Raw genomic sequence first — 19,113 nt, forward strand, 5'->3', positions numbered from 1 at the left:
TCGTATTGTGGGACTCCTCAGCAGTGCGCATCCACGATCCCGCCTTGTGAGATTCGAGCCCAGGACCAATCATTCTCGCGCGCGAGCGTCTAGCCACCAGACCACTGAGCCGGCCGGCATCCAACGGTATTAATGTCTAGCTCCAACTAATCGACAAAATTGAGCGGCACATCCACCATTGTCATCAGTGAGATAGTAACTCACGGAAGAATATAAGAGGTTCCGCATTTCAAATATTCCTCAATTAAAATCATTTTAAGTTAGCACTTGAACACTTAGGTAAAAAAGTTATGCCATCAACAGTTTTACGATTGTATGGTACTTAGGAAATCAATTAGAACTGAAGCCATATTAAAATTTCGAACTTTTTTTATTCAGTGAAATAACCGAAATATAAAATTCACTGAAATACTTACTTCAGATACCCATAGACGTCCTTGATTTTTATTAAATCGAAATCCCCAAGGTTGAAAACGACCTAGACGTAATAATCTAAGATCGAATTCTTTTTCATTAAGAATTTGACTTGCAAAACGATATAAATTCATTCAAAGAAGTTCTCTCTCTTTATATATATATATATATTTGATATATGAATAAGTGTGAAGATAGTGTTTAAAGAAATATTATCAACTGTGAAATAAATTCAACCAATATATTAACAAATGATAATTATTACAGTTCATAATATACTTGATGAATCTTTAATGATAGAAATATTCATATGGATCTGTCATCATTTAAGATAGAAATGTGATCATTTCAATCAGTTTATATATCATTTTGTTTGTTTTTTATTACTAAAGTCAATGTTTATTTACTTAGTTTTAAATAAAAATAAAAATCTTTTGAACCCATCTTTTACTTTTTTTTCATATTTTAGTGCATAATCTTGATTTGTCAAGTATTTAACCAATAGATTAGACAGAAAAGTATCACGTGTATTTATAGTTTACACAATATTTGAATTCCCTTTAATAAAATATTTATTTATTTATATTCAATGGATTGTATGGTTGAACAAATGACTATATTTGTTTCTGTTAGTTAATTTAAAATTACATTTTATAATATTAGATAATCATTTACAATGTTTGTTCTACTTAGTTATTCATTAATATTTTGTAAACAAGTATGTTTCTTTGACAAGTAGTTCATGTAATCAATGATTAGACTATAATTTACGGACGACCTAGATTGACCTTGAAACTGTCCACTTAATAACTAAGACTGAATGAGGATCATAAACCTTTGTGAGGAATACGAATTTTGATTTACAGTTGATGGTTAAGGTTAGTAATTATATTTAGGGTTTTCATTACGGACTGACATCAGCTGTAATGTCAGAGTGGTATTTAAACAAATGAGTAGATGAATTTTGCACCAAAATCCGAAACCTGTTATCTTTTATCTGATTGGTTCGTCCATAAATTATAGTCTCGCCTAATCAATGATTATTGTCTGGAATTACAATTATAATAGTACATTCATCTTTTCAAGAAAATGAAATTAGAATCACATTCCACATAGGATAGATTTTACAGACAATAACCATGCTGAATTATACGCATATTAATTTAAAATCTGTTTTTTAAGTGTACTTTATGACATCTGATGCATTTTTCATATTGATATTAGATATTTTTAGTTCGTATTTCAACATTTTTTAAAGTTGTCACTTGTAATGCCTAGCGTAAATAAATAATTGAATTGAATAAACGCTGACAACCTATTCGGTGGTTTCGATTGAAGTGTTCTGATTCTTGTAATAACTTTTGAAATATCAAATGAAATGTATCGCTCAGCTCTGAAATCACAGATATGATCGTTAAACATCTGTTATTGACTACTCAAATGTAAACAGTAATTAATATAAAGTTATGAAAAACTAGGTGTAGACGTAGAAATAGCAATGTTTCCATAATTTTTCCAGAATGCAAACTGAAGACTCTGAAGGATCGCGATAAGCACTTAAACACTAAAACTACGAGAGTAACATCCAGTGGTAAATATTCCCAACTCCGATCAATTCGTGATGACTGTTCCCCTCTCAATATTTCTGAACTACACTGGTTATGACATTTCACCAGAACTTCAAGAACGTACATCCTAGTTAGTATTTAAGTAAGTTGAGGATTAGTCTATATATAGGGGTTATGTGGAGGACCCAATTCCAAAACCTTTAACTCGAACACGTTAATTAATCCAGTAATCAGCACAAACGTTCTTGAAACTAAGGTTATTACAATTTTGAGGGCTACATGCAAATGAGATAACGAGTTAATCGCAATGGTTTAACTATCACATTTCTGGAACACATTCCCAAAAAGTAACAGTTCAAGCAAGATATCCATGTCGTTTACATGTGTTCGACCAAAGATACGCTAGTATTGGTCTCTATGAACAGGTATCAGGTACCCATAATAGGGTCGTCGCTTACGTACTTCTGAACATGTTTCTATCAATTTATCCATCAAACAATTTTATGAACATTTTTCTTTTTTTTTAAACTTGCCAAACAATGTTTAAAAATTTTGATGTTTAATTTACCTTTTAAAATATTAAATTCTTGTAATGCACTTTGATGTTTCATTTCTAAAGATACAGCGTAAATTCATTAGCATTTGAGTACCGTAAATCCTTTAAACAATTAACCTAATTCAATTTTTGGCAACGACCTAGTTCTGGTTATTTCTACACCTTGTTAGCTTTGTTCGTCTTGCTGAAACGAGCTTTATGTAATATTCATCTAACTGTTCCATGTACTGCTAAAATCTTGCTACTGAAACATCCTGATCTAAATTCAAAGTATTTAACTACAATTTTGAACAAAAGAATCTACTTAATACATTACAATGTCATTTGTTACCAATTTTTATGAGTAAATGATCTACTTATTCCAATTTGATTTCTCCTCTTAGAGCGAAGGAACTTGCCGATCTCTATTATTTCGATGTGGTCAACGGTAAATGCCTCAGGTGAATATACGTTATTTTCATGTTCATTTTACATCCTTTTTCTTATTCATTTATTTGAAAGGCATACTTTCTTTTTAATTATCCTTTTGAATAGAAAAATAACATCCAGATAATTTACGTCATGAGCTTTGTGAATTTTATGAGTATTTTAGTCTTTTATTACTGTATTGTCTTTCTGAACAAATTTTATTTTTTGGGGTTTAGCTGGTTTGTTACATCCAATGAATCAACTGTTATGCTCTATAGAAAATTATAATTTAGGCGGTTATACCATCATAGTTGGAGATTTAAGCTTTAGTGTACTGAGTGTACGAACAATTGTTGGACAATACTTTCCCCAATATCACACCGTAAATCAGAAATGTTCTGGTAGACATTTTCTATCGGTTTGATTTACAAGCTTTACACTAAACTTTTAGACTAAAAACGTATAAATTACACGTTAGCAATAAAATTTCTTTACAATATATATATATATATATATATATATATATATATATATATATATATATTGTTTTTACCAAGAATAATTATACATGATAATATTCTCTATTCGAAAGAAATGAGAAGACAGAAGATAGCGTGTGTTTGTCGAAGCAGGCATACATGAGAATTATGCTGTATATATATTATTTATGTTTGCCATGCTTTCTGAATGGTTTTCCAGGTTTAGAAGTTCTACTCTTATTCTTTTTACTATTATTACTATTAATGTGACTTTTCTCCTTTGTGTTAGAAATATTTCTACGTTTCTTCTGCTTGTTAATGCTAGTTGACATGTAATCATTTTCATTTGTTTGCTCTCCAGGAACAGTTGACATTGCATTCATAACTTCTGAAATTTCTTTCTTTTTAGAGGCAGGTGCTTCAGATGCCCAAGATGTTCGTTTTAAACCAGGCTTAGTAGCTATTTCATTGATATTGGGTGTAGGCAAATCGTCAACAGCTGTAAATATGGTAACACCTTTAGATTTTACACGTTTTCTCATTGACTCCACTGCCTGCATTCAACAAATAAATAAACGAATGAATAAGTGTATGATGGACAAGTTAATAAATATTTTATGAAATTAATATTAGTTTGCATAATAACTATAAACTAACCTGATTCGCTCTAAGAGATGCCTCTTTTACTCCTATATTTAACTCCTCAATAGCTTTTTCTAACTGTTTATCTACTGAACTATTTGGTTCAACTAATGCAGGAATCCTTTCATGACCAAGACCACCAGCAGATATCAAGTGCGATTCAATCTCCTTCAAGAAGAACGTAACAGAGTATTGGGTAAGTAATGTTAAAGCGCAACCAAGGCGACCAGCTCGAGCAGTTCGTCCAACTCGATGCATGTAGATTTTCGCATCTAAGGGCACATCGTAATTCACCACTAACCCTACTTGTGGAATATCCAAACCACTGGGTAAGAAAGAGAAATGTATCAACTTTTCAAGATGGGTATTCATTTATAATAGTAAGTACAAATAACAAAACAAGCTATTAAAGCTTAAGAACCCTTCAACATCTAATGGATCACTAAACTAATTATTTTAAGATGTCTATCAGTCATAATTGGGAGAATCACCATAATAAATAAACTATAACAAGGCTATATACTATGAAAAGATGTTTGCGACAGCTTTCTTAATCATGACTGAATAAAGTGTAGATTAGTGTATTCTGCTCGACCCTGATTGTCCAAAAGGGAAGATAGGATGGATTTTTTGAACCTGCAAGACAAGAGTTGAAATTTAGATGATTTAACCCCCTGAGCTATTGCAGCAGTCTGTAGTAATAAAATACTAATTCAAATGTTTAACCAACTAACTAAGTACTAAAGAGGAGTATGTATGAGTAAAAGAGAGTAAGTGATATCAGCTAATAAAATTATGTTTAACACTATTAATAGAACAGCTATATATTTCTTGTTAGTGAACTAATCAAGGGCAAGAGTCTTTACGTCTTAATAGCAATCAAAAACTGTATGTGACTGTAACAAACTAATTTGTAGATGGTGAGCATCGGTCAGTTGAATCAGAAATAGATCATATTACAACACAACTTGACTAAAGTTGAAAAATGGTAGCTTTCTTTAATCAAGTCTGCTAGTGGCAATATCCTTAACAGAAAATACGAAAGTGATGAGTGCGATGAAGCTGTTAAACAAGATGAACTATATTGAGCATTTGTTAATACTCTAAGCTTTACAATAGTTTTTAATCGATTTTAATTCAAACTGATGATTTACAAACAATAATTTATGCTTCACAGTATACACTAACTTGAACATAAATGATGTAGATAAGACAACTGTAGTTATGCAACGTTAAATTATATGATGCGTAGTAATTTGAACTGACAGATGGAAAAATAGGTGTAAAATTGCTAGGTTTGAAGAGGTTACGAGTTTACTTAGGCTGCGAACGGAGCAAAGACTCGATGACCAAAGACAAATAAGCTAGCTCTATTCGATGCGTCCCAGCCCCGCTAACTAGAGGAAGAAGTCCAAACTTGGAATGGGGAAGTATATTCCGCAAACAGCCAGAAAACGAGCGATAACAACAAACACAAATGAAAACGTATATATACAGCACAAAACCATCCTTGGAGAGAGTTACAAAATAGCATACTAAAAGACACAACGGACCAATGGCATTTAAGATTCTCCCAAGTGGGAATACGACATGAAGGTGAAAAGAGCGCTTTTGGCGCGAAAACAAGGAGTTCACATTTTCTGGATAAAATTACAAAATTGGGTCGTTTTCTAAGTGAGTTCTGGGATTCTAACGTCCCCAACAAAAATCAACCGAATAAGCTAGAAAACAGGAACAGGAACTGAAAGTAACATCCGAATTCTAGTGCGACGACCATCCAATGCCACTGGTGACAATTACTACCTTATTCTCCACCAGTGACGATTTCTTCACTAATACTTCAGAAACATCCCGAAGTAAATTAATGGTGAGCTGGCTATTATAGTTAGGTTGGAGGAGTTTAGTGGAGAATGGTCTAGCTAGTAGGCTTTGGTTGATGAGTCGTATACCACTATCAAAGAGCCGCCCAGTTCTTCCTGGTTTTCAATGGTGCCCAAACTGAAATCAATCTGTGACAAGTACAACCTACAGATTAAACCAATCTCCACAAAATAGCTTCAACTAAAAGCGATGTTGCTAGTAAAGACGAGCAACAATCATGTCATCTTAAATGACTGTTAGCTTAGCTTTCAAACCAAGAGGTAGACAACATAGAAACGCTTACCGGCTTGCCACATCTGTAGCTACGAGAACTGCACCTTGAGTTCGTTTAAATTTGTGCAGTGCACCTAATCGCTGAGCTTGAGGCATATCTCCATTAAGTGCTATGACAGGTTGACGAAGAAATTGACGCAACAACAGATTCAGTCGATTACTGGCTACACGAGTTCGGGTGAACACAATCACAGAGGTTGACATAAATGATCTGTGCCAAATGTTTTAAGAGAAACATAGTTAATCAACAATATTACAATAATTTGAAATTACTTACCTATAAAATATACATGGTAAAAAAGAGAAAGATAAATCGTTTTGATATCCCGATCAATCAAAATTTACAAACGAGCAACCAAAGAGCGAAATTCTATTCATGGAATTCCAAATAAAGCATTGCTAGTAATAATTGCTTCTGGTAAAATATATTTGAATTTAATATGGACACACTGAATGAATTTTTTTGAACTAGTAAGTGGTAAGGCAATGAGACTAGTTTGGTCAGTTGTGTGGTCTAAATAACTACAAACAAACCAATTAACTGTATGACGTTTGAAGGATATGCACGACAATATTATTAATCAAAAATATGGAACGCGAAGTTTTTTTTACTAAATCATTTACTAGTTACAAATTCGTGTACTTGGCTTCCAGAAATATGCAGATATCACAACCTATTTAATATGCATTGCGTCCGTCCAAAATAGATCTAATCAGTAGTTCTTTATTTTCACCATAACTGCTGGTTTATTAACCAATTGCCACGAAAAGCACTAAGAACCTTATAGTGACCTAGTAGTTAAAGCATTTGACTTTCATCGATTAGGTTGCAGGTTTGAACCCCACTCCACCTACTTTCGTTCGGGTAATTAGGTAATACTACCAGTCTGTAGGTAGTGTGACGTGGAGCCAAGTAGAAAAACCTGTACTTAATAAATGATTTACACCAGGCAGATTAAAAACTATGGTTGAAGTATAGGTTGAATTATACGTGTTACGTGATGATGGTGAACAGGGTTGCACGGAAGTTTTGTGGTTAAAACAAACAGTAAATACTAATTTAAACTTCAAAAACCAGTGGCGAAATTCTAAATTAGCAAATGATTGAAATGGGTAACTTTAAAAGTGGGACAAATAGTATAAAAGCTGTTACAAATGTGTACAGATTTAACTTGAGAGCTACCGAATTGCTGATTCGCATTCAGCTCTATTCACTTTGGTTTGACAGCCAAAAAGTGGTATCGCAAACCTAACACAGTGTGCTTCAAATTTTGATGACTTTGTGGACCTTTGGTATTTAAAAATCTGGTCGTACAATGCCCAAAATACTATCCAGGGTAGTGGGAACAAGGAATAAGCTACATTTGTTCAAAATGCTCCTGCTGATTAGAATTTACAACTCTATATATCAAATCATCCACATAATTTAATTACTTACATCAAACTACAGACTCTTAGATGGCATCTACTTTCAAGATATTTGCAATACACGTATATTTATTGCTGCGCAACGTATCAATCTTTTGATAGGCCGTCGATGTCTTACTTATGTCAGGGGTGGTAAAAACTGAGGGAAGCTAAATGGGTCTCATTTCAAGACTTTGGCAGTTAACAATTCGCCAAGGTTAAAAAAAGAACTCAGTTTGCTCATTATTACACTAAATTGCGTTAATAAATAAAAATTAGAGCGAAATAAAAGGAAGCACCGGGTTGTAAGTGACAACATGTCTAACCCATCGATTTATTTGTAAGATAAACGTCCACTGCAATATGCAGTCACTGAGTTCCAAACCAACCATGTATAATATTTGATAGTTGATGATAAGAATTTACACAACCGCTTTTTAGAGACAACTATATGGGCCTAAGTATGATACTGGTGGCGCGGTACAACTGAAATGTCTTAGAAACTTACTGATTATCACAGTCTAAATTTTCCGTTGAAGTAGATTGAAGCTTGATCAGATCTAAACCAGGAACTTGAATTTCAGGACAAAGAGCGACACGAAGGAAATAGACTAAGTATGAGTCTATTTCACACTGAGGTACCAAATGAACATACTGACGTAAGTTAGTCAAACTTTGGAATTTACTTTTACGTGTAGTCACACGAACTGGGTCATGAATCGAAGCTCTTTGGAGCTTCCCAACCTGAAAATTAGTGTTTTAAAAATGTTTAATGTCAATAAATATAATATTCAAAAGCCTCTTACTCAACATTTTGTAAGCGATTCCCGGTAAGAATGAAAGCGAATCATAACAGTCTAGATATATTTCCATTACATAAAACCTTTTGATTTTCAGTTTACTAAATAAGTTAGTACTAAACAAAGAATATTAACATTAGTCTTGTTCAATAACATGTCAACTGTTGATGTAAAACCCATAATAATGTTATACTACGAAACTGTCCTGAAGGAACTGAACAACAAGGAAAGCTTTATTTGTTGCAGTAAAGCTATATAAGCGAAATGTTGATCAGAAGTAATCGAAATTTAGGCTCTGAATAAAATCACATACAAAGACAAGAAGTATGAACATACTAGTTTAGTCCCCGACTAAAACCATTTATTCGTCACCATATGATTTATATTAGTTCTCCGAATAATATCAAACTGTAATGACCACTAATATTGAATAAGTCCATCCTCGACAGGATATGAATGCATACTCGAAAAATCGATTCACAGAAATTTTATTTAACTTTGAACATGAAAAACAATCAGAAATTTTCGCTGGGTCATAGATGGTGTAAGTTTATGAAGCCCAGGAGAAAGTAGAAGTTCTAATGACCACTAAACCACATAAATTCGTAAGATCCCAAAATAAATTAAGTGGGCAACAGAAGGATAGACTGATAGGAAATTGAGTTTGTTGCAACAAATGCACATTGCTCATCTGAGAGACTTAAATATTTTTAATGTAATTCACATTACTTACTAATCATAAGTAGTACGGTGCGGTACACAAAAATATGACGGATGAATAGTGAATTTAGGGTTGATAGGATTAATAAAAAGATTTAACAATTACAACTGTTGGTAACATTACATTAATATATTGGTTTTCTTCTGTTTGAAATTCCTTCACTGTGTTGATGTAAAGGTATGTGAGATTGACACACATTTTTTAGGATTATCTGTTGCTTTTCTAAGCTGAATTTAGCGATTGCACATAGTAAGGCAATAACAATGTAGCTAATATGTTGAACTACAACGAGGTATAGTACTTATAACTTTGCATTTACATATGTAGAAACGAAATTCAATATACACAAAGAATACAAAACAAACCTTATCAGTCATGGTAGCAGAGAACAAGAAGGTTTGACGTCGTGCAGGGACAATACATAAGATTTTTTCGATGACAGATTCAAAGTCAACGCCAAGCATTCTGTCTGCTTCATCAATGACCAATATTCGTAAATTCGAAAATCTTAACTCATCAAAACCTTTGGTCTTCTTTAAGTGGTCAACAAATCGACCAGGTGTAGCTAAAAAAAAGTGAGAATTCAAATATTCTGCAGATAATCTAAACTACCACAATCAGGATCAAAACTATCACACATGTCAAATAGAGATTCATGTTTCAACATAATTGATCAGTCAGTTACAGTCCTATAGGTAGAAAACGAAACCAATTGCCAAAAGGTGTCAGAATCAATAACAGTAGTCTTATTTTACCAGGTTTAATGGCATCGCAGTTTAGACATCAGACTAAGATGTTCGATTTAGACGTATACTGTTCCAACTGTAAAAGAATAGTTTCCTTTTGCTAGTCATTTAGATTAAAACAATGACAAAATTGTTTAGGTCTCAATTTACAAAATTGCCTAAAGTATATCTACGACCCATAATATAACATTTCAGCTAAGGCAACGAATTGAAGTAATCCAGGTGCAAAATAGGAGCTTATTTGTACGAATTCATGTCTCATTTTTGCGACCAAAGCATGTTATATTTAATAAGGTTGAATTTTGCTTTTGCAAATGAGTTTTCAATCATAATTTATTGATGAAATAATTTTTTAAATTCAGACTACTTGAGACAATAAGAGAACGAAAAATAGAACAAAGCAAAGTATCCACAATAGTCTGATAACAAAGCCTCTGCTAAATGTATATAGATGGGTGATGTGTATAGTTTAAAAAGGATAAAAACAACAAAATGGAGAAGTAACCCGACAAAAAGTATGAAATTACCAATCACAACATGGGGAGGTGATACTTTCATTAAATCAGACTGCTGAGTAATAGGGACACCACCCACCAATAGAGCTGTAGACAAACCGATGGTTTTTCCAAGTGCATGAAACTGAGCCTGAACCTGAGCTGCTAATTCACGAGTAGGAGCCAATATAAGTGCGAAGAATGGATGAGGATCTCGCAATAGTTTCTAAACTAACCAACAGTGATTGACCAAAAATAACATACCTGAATTATAGGCAAGGCATAAGCACCAGTTTTCCCAGAACCTGTTTCAGCTAGAGCAACCAAATTTCTGCCTAAATATTAAACGTTATTATATTGAATGGATGACGAGACCTTCTAAAGCTGGTGGGATAGACAGAACCTGAATTGCGGTCGGCTCTTTCCATTGCAAGTTATGACATGCTTTTAGAAGCTCATCGCCGATGCCCTGACTTTATAAATGATAACGTATAACTTACCAACTGTGAAAAAGTTTTTTTGTCTTCCATTTATTATATATCGGTTGAATGAACTGGGTTCTGGTATAAAAAAAATACAGACGTCTGTTAAAATTTTTGAGTTGCGTACTATTTCAAAATTATGATAAGATAGTTTAGAAACAATAAGATTACTAACATATAGCGTGTAATTCCATAGTGTTCTAGAAATGAATGAAAATAAAAATTGGGAGTTGCTATTAAATTATCACTAGATTAGATTACTTGAATAGTTGGTTTTATTGTGTCTGAAGAAGGCTAAATTATGGGTAACTCCTGGGAACTATTTATGAAATGTTATATATATTCTTAATTTATAACTGTTAAGTAACTACTTTAGATATATTTATACTTCTCTTATTATAAGGTTTCATTTGACCTATTGGTTATTATTATAGCATTTACTATTCTCGAGTTATTCCCAGTCTATTAGTTACAGTTTCTTACATAGCCACTTTTGGCTTGATCTTGAATAATTATTTTTCGTTTTATAGTGTGATGTGATCAGGTCTACTTGTGCGTAAACCAGGTATGTCTGAAATATACGATTCATAGTGTAAGCCAGAGATATGTCAATCTGAGTCATCTTTTGCTCCATCGTTATGTTAGTTTGTCTGTAAAAGGACGGGTTTACGAAGCGTTGATGTTTGTAAGACCTACCATCTCTGGGTTGAAGATGTTCGGCGACTGTTCGACCACCTCCATCTCTTAAGAACTGCCAAAATCTAGTGGTTACATGTTAGCAATGCCGCGGTTTAGTTATTTACTTATTTGAACACAAATATTGGTACAAAAGGGCACAGAATACATAATCGCCACATAAATCATTCGATTTGTATGAGGGTTGGGATGCTGCCCGGGTGCCCGGATCGGAGCAGGTGGATTTCAGAGGGAGCCACACCCAAAATCTTCGACCTGAAGGTCTGACCCACAAGGCAGTGGAGCAGCGTCAGGGGATGCAGTCACATGGTAGCCGGTGACCAGCAATTGGTTCATACGACATTTGTTCCCTCAGGATCCTGTGGCTCATGTGCACCATTGGTTTGGAATCAGGGTTCTCCAACTCCCCTAGGTGGACCCTCAATATCCATGAACGCGGTTAAAGCGCCATACATTCGCTTCTCGTCCTCTCAATTTCGTAAACAAAAGCCGCGGTGCGAGGTAGTGAGTAGGACTTCTCTGGCAGTGGTTGTATACGCGTAGTCACGTGAGAGCATTTCGAGAGGGAGAGTTGACTTTCCCCACCTTCGGCCGTATCAGGGCATTTGGGGGTTTAGTAATGTGTCCAGGCACAGTAACTACAACTCAACTAGCGTCACTATCTTCAAACACCGATTTCGGCGGCTTGGATACACGCTAGGTATTTCGTCCTAGCGGCTCTTACATCATGGACTAGTTGGTGACATTGGAGTGGGGTGAAATGAGCAGCAACGCAATCAGTTTTATTTGGAAGCATTGTGTGAAAGAAAGCTGTATAGGACTGAGATCTGTTAGTCCATCATGACTTACTGGTTGTTGTCCAACAAACAGTGGAACTTATTTTTTATTATTTATTTGAACACATAAATATTGGTACAAGGGGCCACCAAATATATATCCGCCACACGAAACAATGAGAATGAGAAGAGAAAAAAAGAATGTGAGGGGCGTGAAAGAAAAAAAAGAACAATAAAGACCAGATTAGTGTAAAGTAGTGTAATAATAATAACAATAATAACGGCGGAAACGGAAAGGTACAACCAGAAATCTTGTAGATACAACCACTTTTTATAAAGAAAGTAAAAAAAGGTTACAGCAGGATCGCCACTGGCTTCTATTCTGAGCCATATCTGATAACGCCTCTAGCCACTGTGTCTCACCATCTCTAGGACCCCAAAAACCAGGGAGTCGTGAAGAACCAACAGAAGCCAGCCCTTTGTAGATTCCTTTCATGCCACAACACCATGTCATACACTGACCACCTCTCCTCTTTTTCCAACCAGTTCCAGAGTCGGCAAATAATGCACGACGTGGAATTCTCTGCGACGACATTCGTAGAGCATGTCCAAGCCACCGAAGTCGATGTTTCGAGATGGTGACACCAATTGCATCATCGTCTTTGAGCCCAAACACACGATGCCGAACCTCTGCATTACTAACATGATGTTGCCACTGGATGTCAGCAATCCTTTGGAGACAACGATGATCGAACACAGAGAGTCGTCTAACGTCCTCAACTCGGAGAGGACAGGTTTCACAAGCATAGAGCAGAACTGCTCTCACTGACGCGTTGTGGATTCGACCTTTTACAGCCAGAATAACATCACGAAGGCGCCAAAGATGGCCCAGATTGGCGTAAGCCGCTCTGGCTTTCATTATACGTGCATTGATCTCATCAATCACACCCCCCACCAGCACTTATGCAGCTAGCTAGATACACGAACTTGTCGACTACTTCTATCTGCTCACCATCCAGGGTGAGTGCAGGATTACAATCCTGCCAGTCTTGTAGAAGTGCTTTGCACTTCGAAGGTGCAAAGCACATACCATACCTACGGACATTGATTGCCAACTGATTAAGTGCGGATTGCATGCCTTGGGCATTATCGCACAGTAAGACAATATCATCCGCATACTCAAGGTCGAGAAGTCTTTCTCCAGGCAGCAGATCCACACCGCCATTACTTACATCCATCACAGCTGTTTCCAGAATGTCATCGATGGCGAAGTTGAAGAGGAATGGTGAGATTGGACAACCCTGTCTAACCCCACTGCTTGAATGGAACAATGGAGAAAGGTAGTTGTATGCCCTCACTCTACCTGAGGTTTTTGTATATAGGGCTTTTAAGATGTTAATAAACTTCTCAGGCACACCCTTCTTCAATAGACAATCTTAGAGAACGGTTCTGTCCAACGAATCGAAGGCAGCCCTGATGTCAAGAAACACTACGATTGTTGGCCTTTGATAAGTATGACGGTGTTCTAACATTTGGTGTAGGGTGAAGATGTGATCAATACATCCAAGACCAGAACGAAAACAAGCCTGCTCCTCGCGAGTCAATCTTTCTCGGGTTTTGAACGTCCTACGAAGTATGACGGAAGCCAATAGCAATCGGAAGTAGACTTATCCCGCGATAGTTGTTACAGGAACGTCGCGAACCCTTTTCAAATATAGGGACAACTATCGACTCATTCCATGACGTTGGAACACTCCCTAGTTCCCAGACCTTTGTAAACAACACAGCCAGTTCCTAAACCAGAGGTAAGTCATCTGGGCCCGGTGACTTCCGCCTCATTTGGTAGATCAGTCGTCACCGGCCATGGAGGGCAGGACAGTCTGACCGATGCTGCCCTTCGAAGAATTCTGCCCATCGTCCAAGACATCGATAGATGTTAGTGATTGGCATCCCGTCATCATCACAGATTGTTTCGCTCACACCAGACTTCTTGCTACCAGTGGCTCGGATGAGTTGGAAGAGCTTCCGGTAGTTACAAGATGCAACTGCTGCTTCCAGCTCATTAGCACGCTCCGACCACCAGGCTTCTCGGTCCTTACGCAAGCTTGCCCGATTTCATTACGTAACAGCCTTCGTTTGTGGTCAAACTCACGGTCACCCGGAGTAGACCGACGGGCTTCGATGAGTTGTAAGGAGCCTGAAGAAACCCAATGCTTATAAGCGGGACGTTTCGTGAAGCCGCAAGCGGCTTTACTCGCCATTTTCATGACGTCATGCAGTTGCAAACAATGCTCATCTATACTTTTCGGTGCAATGGTAGCTAGCCTAGAGGCTAGCTCGGTTCGATACTTACTAGCAACAGAAGTTCCAATCAACATGCTGACGTCAATCCTTTGGCAGCGGTCACTTCGTTGGCCACTGAAAAGTAAGGTAAGATTGGCGCAGGCCAGGACATGATCAGAGTCCAGATAGGTACTCCAAAAGGATCAACAGTCTTGTACACAACTACGCCAGCGTAGCTGATCGCGATGTAATCAATCTGGGTCCAGGCTTGAGATGCGGAGGGAGGACGCCAGGTGGCACATCAGCGATGACTATGCCGAAAGTTAGTGCTAGCCAGAAACAGATTGTGGTCTGTGCACAGTTGCAGTAGACGATCCCCTTTATCTGTCCTGCGACCAACAAGTCCCCACCAGCCACCTGAACGACTCTTTTCTGTGCCTAGACGCCTGACCTGAGCATTCAAGTCTCCGGCTAGTACTACAATATCTGTCGAACGAACTTAATGTCTCCAGATGTTATGATACAGCTCAGAATAAAGGCTAATGGGGACCCTATTGTAGTTTTTAGATTTTTTATATAAATGAAATTTTTTTTATTTGAACACATATATATTGGTACAGGAGTGCGCCAAACATATATGCGCCACACAATTCCAGTTCATTAATTGCGTGTGGGCTGCGTTACTGCCCAGACCGAAGCAGATATAAATGAAAGGAACTCCCTTAAGTGAAAGATGATTTTCTTGGTTGCATTTCGAATGAACTATTTCTCTTATCACATACTATTCTTATTCACTTTTATTTGCTTATCTGCTTTTGATTGTACCCTTTTTTTCTTTGTTACATTACAATATGACTTTTTTTACTTGTATAGTGTTTATTTGTTCTGGTACTCATTTGTGTACAAAATAAAAATTGAAATCATCGACAATACGTGGTATTTATCAATTTTTGAGTTGTTATTGGGTTTTTTGATATTACAGCTGCCTTCGATTTGTTAGACAGAACTACACTCCAAAACCGTATAAGGAAAGGGTATCTCAAAAGTTTACCAACCTTTTTGAGACGCTTCATAAAAAACTGTCGGGTAGAAGTCACACAGCAACATGCTCTATTATCACAAACCTAAAAAGTTTATTCAAGAAAAACTACTTGCTGAAATACTAGGATTGTATAGAATAAATGAGAATGATAAATGACTTTTCGACGGAGATTTATCTGACCAAGTGTGACTGCTGGGTTCAGATGAGGCACATTTGGAGCTAGGGAGATACCTTTCACTTGTTAATTTCTTGTTGAATGAATCTGAGTGATCAAAGCAAATACTAGAGTGGTATTTAGAAAAATATTACACATTTGTTACATTTATCACAATCATTTATATGTTGAGATTAAGTCGGGAAGAAATGACAACAGGAATTAATATCCAAAAATTCAACGTGTTACGGAGAGTGATTCAACTAATGAGGAGACTTTATACTTTTATCCAAACTTAGAAAATCAATGATAGCAACAGTTGAAACAAGGAAACAATGGTGTTCTTCAGTGGCTAATTGAAATGTGTCTTCTATAAATAACCGACCAACTAGCATTTAGGGAATAAGTTAGATGACCTGATCCTTATACAACTGTATACATTATTGCAGGAGATATATATGAACAAAGACCATGACATGTATTATGACAAATGTTGAGAGCCACTTCGTGATTAAAACACTTATTCTTCAGGTACCAAGATACATATTTAAACTCCACTTTAAATACTTAAGTTTGCGTAACCCAGTAATACCACTAAACTCAAAAGTTTCTAAAAATGAAGATAAGAACCCTTACTTGTTTAATGAGTCACGTCAATATTATTTCAAATCTTAAATGAGTCTGTTTCGCCATGGTGTCAAAAATTATGTAGAATAACTGTTCGATTCCCACTCAGTATAAATACCTTTAAGACAGACCTTTAGTCTCAGACATTCCTTCCTGATATCAAAAACACGGAGAAGCAGGCGCAGGACGTCATGTTAATAAGACAGTAAACGTTTACCAATCTAGCCGAATCTCCCAAGTTTGGGGAAATCCCCAAAGCCAAATGAACTTCATCAAGGTTAAAAAGGGATTTCCCCACGTCTGGGGAAATTTTGGTGTTTTAGTGACATTTCTCCAAAATTTCCCCAAAGTTCACTATAGCGGCTTCCCAAAAATTGGGAGCTCGAGAGACGCTCAGTACGCGTTACGCGGAATAATAAGTTGCAGCCTTTCTGGTTAAAGCCCTGAAGATGGCCACTAAAAAATGACTGCAAACCACTGGCAACATGGCTTAACATCAGTTGCAATAGTGAAGATAAGTTAATTAGTCAACATTCTTCTTTTGGAATATAGTACTAGTTCGCATACTTCATTTGGCGATTTTAAACATCTGTTGTAGATTTAGCTTAGCTTCTGCCGATTTTTTACATAATTATTCCCGCGTTGTCCTTTTACCTCAATGATTTACCCTATAGTGAAGACGCAATATATATTGAACTTACCATGAACAGTAACGCACCTTTCAAAGAGCCGCTCCTTCTCCAATACCTTGAATGAAATGAGTAATCGTTCTTAATGCCTTTGGATGAAATAAAAGAACAAATACCATGAGTATAATCAAAGAAAATCAGCTGAATTTCTAAGTGTAAAGCTGAAAGGTTAGTGGATCATTAAACTGTTGTTAAAGAGTTGATCTAACCTTTGTCGATCGTTTAGATCTCCACGCTTAAGAATAGTTTTTTTGTACTCGTAATGTTCCAAAACACCAGTGGTAAACATGCTAGTTTGACGTACCCGTTAAGATTGGGTGGTGGAGCTTTCACTACGCCTGGGTGTGCAACGCCTCAATCGTGGAAGTCAGCTTCTGCGTAGCAGGACCAGGCCTCTCTGTTGTTGGGCCAAAGTAGTACTTGCTGAAACGAGGGAGGCAAAAGAGTCCTAATCCTAAGTAAATTAAGAGTCTTTTCTGCCATGGTGAATATTAAGTACACCAGTGAACGAGAAAATTTATCCAAGAATATAAAAAAATATCGCGATATACGAAAATGCATGTTGAAAATGATATACAAGGTTTCAACAAGCGGCAGACTCGTAATTTACAAATTGGTATACCAGATCACGTTGGGCTCACCGCTAAGGATGTCACAACTATTCGACGTTTGATAAAGCCTTCACTAGTAGCACTTTTCATAATCGAGGCATGCCAACCCAGTCAAATCAGAAGTCAGAAGTCATATTCGAGAGGCTATCGATATATCGAAAAGTGTTTGATCTAAGCTGGTCAACGGTTTTGGGAGATGTGTAGCACGGCGTATCCACTCGTGAACTGATGCAAATGTGTGACTAGGCGCCTTCAGCTAGGTTACTCCATTAAAACTATTGCGGTCAGTACCAAATGTTGAAGACTTACGGAGATATTGATTTTGGGGAGTTATTTACCGCTACAATCGTTTCATGGGAAAAAATATCAAAGTCCTGAGATGTTAAGGCATTTCTTAATGTGTTTCTGAAATTCTTCGTAATACCCCTGAAACCAATCACTTTTCTCTGAATGTTTGCGGCTTGAAACGTTCATGTCAGCGTTCTTAATTAGATTTTTGGCACAACAAAATTTTCTCTTAATGAAGGTTTTCATTTTCTATTATTAAAGCAGGAAAGAACATAATAGAAAAGATACTTGTCACTTGTCGTTCGCTGTAATAAATGATTCTACTAATTGGTTGGTAATCAGCATAATTTATTTTACTCTAACACACAGTTAGTTAGGTGGATAAGGGTCAACTGTAAGCATCTTGTTGACGTCAATAAATTGTAACCCATGTACTTTTTTTGCGTAGGTATTGTATTTCTGATTATCCTGTACTGAGTGTTAAAATTCTTGTATGATTACGTTTAGAAACTCGCACTTCAACTGCGTTGTTTTATGGTTTGAACAAAAACCTACTAGAACCACCAGTCTAGCCTTTTAAACGTATAAACAAGGGGCAACTACAGGCGTATAAACTCATCGAGCAATTTATTTGAATCCTTTTTCCTTTTAATTGTAATTCGTTTGTTTATTAGGTGGCAGTTTACTTGTGCTCTATTCAGGTTACCTCAATCGTTAATAACAAATGCTATGACACCAAGCTTTGTTTGTTCACGTTGTTAGAAATCGATAATATATTCCAACATGCTATGATGTCGGAATCCGTTAATAGTTCCCTCAAAAAAAACTGGTTCCAGGTTCACACAAGTAATAAGGTGATGGTTATTTGTATCTTCCATACGTTCCTGATAAGTTATAGACCACGTCAGTTTACATTTGCAACATCAACAACAAATGCAATATAATTTTTACGATAGTTTCATGACTGACTCAATAATATAAGTAAGGACCTTACAACTCAATGTGATTTGGAAAGATATCGGCACATCATATGACTTGGTGCTGTACCAATTGAGGTTGATTGATTGAGAGTTGAC

The 19,113-nt window shown here is 36.3% G+C and overlaps 2 protein-coding genes across 3 annotated transcripts in view; both read right to left on the reverse strand.

Moving 5' to 3' along the window:
• The window catches only part of MS3_00003733 (uncharacterized protein), a 76,967-nt gene extending 76,131 nt beyond the window's left edge, over positions 1 to 836 (reverse strand). Inside the window, exon 1 of the mRNA XM_051211590.1 lies at positions 417 to 836. Within this exon, the coding sequence (XP_051071667.1) occupies positions 417 to 548 (132 nt within the window). The 5' untranslated portion in view covers positions 549 to 836. The remainder of the gene's footprint in view (positions 1 to 416) is intronic.
• Positions 837 to 3,343: 2,507 nt separating this feature from the next.
• On the reverse strand, positions 3,344 to 17,192 carry DDX49_1 (putative ATP-dependent RNA helicase ddx49). Of its 2 annotated transcripts, XM_012940000.3 has the most exons (10): positions 17,151 to 17,192; positions 10,890 to 10,949; positions 10,765 to 10,858; positions 10,654 to 10,724; positions 10,423 to 10,615; positions 9,515 to 9,714; positions 8,137 to 8,372; positions 6,232 to 6,432; positions 4,083 to 4,392; positions 3,495 to 3,979 (listed from the first exon to the last, which is right to left on the reverse strand). In XM_012940000.3, the coding sequence occupies exons 2-10, from the start codon at positions 10,917 to 10,919 to the stop codon at positions 3,608 to 3,610; spliced, it is 1,707 nt and encodes a 568-aa protein (XP_012795454.2). In that variant the 5' UTR covers positions 10,920 to 10,949; positions 17,151 to 17,192; the 3' UTR covers positions 3,495 to 3,607. The 2 variants fall into 2 exon arrangements, with proteins under 2 accessions (XP_051071668.1, XP_012795454.2); XM_051211591.1 differs by having other exon boundaries at positions 3,344 to 3,979; positions 10,765 to 10,949.
• Positions 17,193 to 19,113: the final 1,921 nt, after the last annotated feature.

This window comes from Schistosoma haematobium, chromosome ZW, assembly GCF_000699445.3.
Source record: "Schistosoma haematobium chromosome ZW, whole genome shotgun sequence".
NCBI classification, from domain to species: domain Eukaryota; kingdom Metazoa; phylum Platyhelminthes; class Trematoda; order Strigeidida; family Schistosomatidae; genus Schistosoma; species Schistosoma haematobium.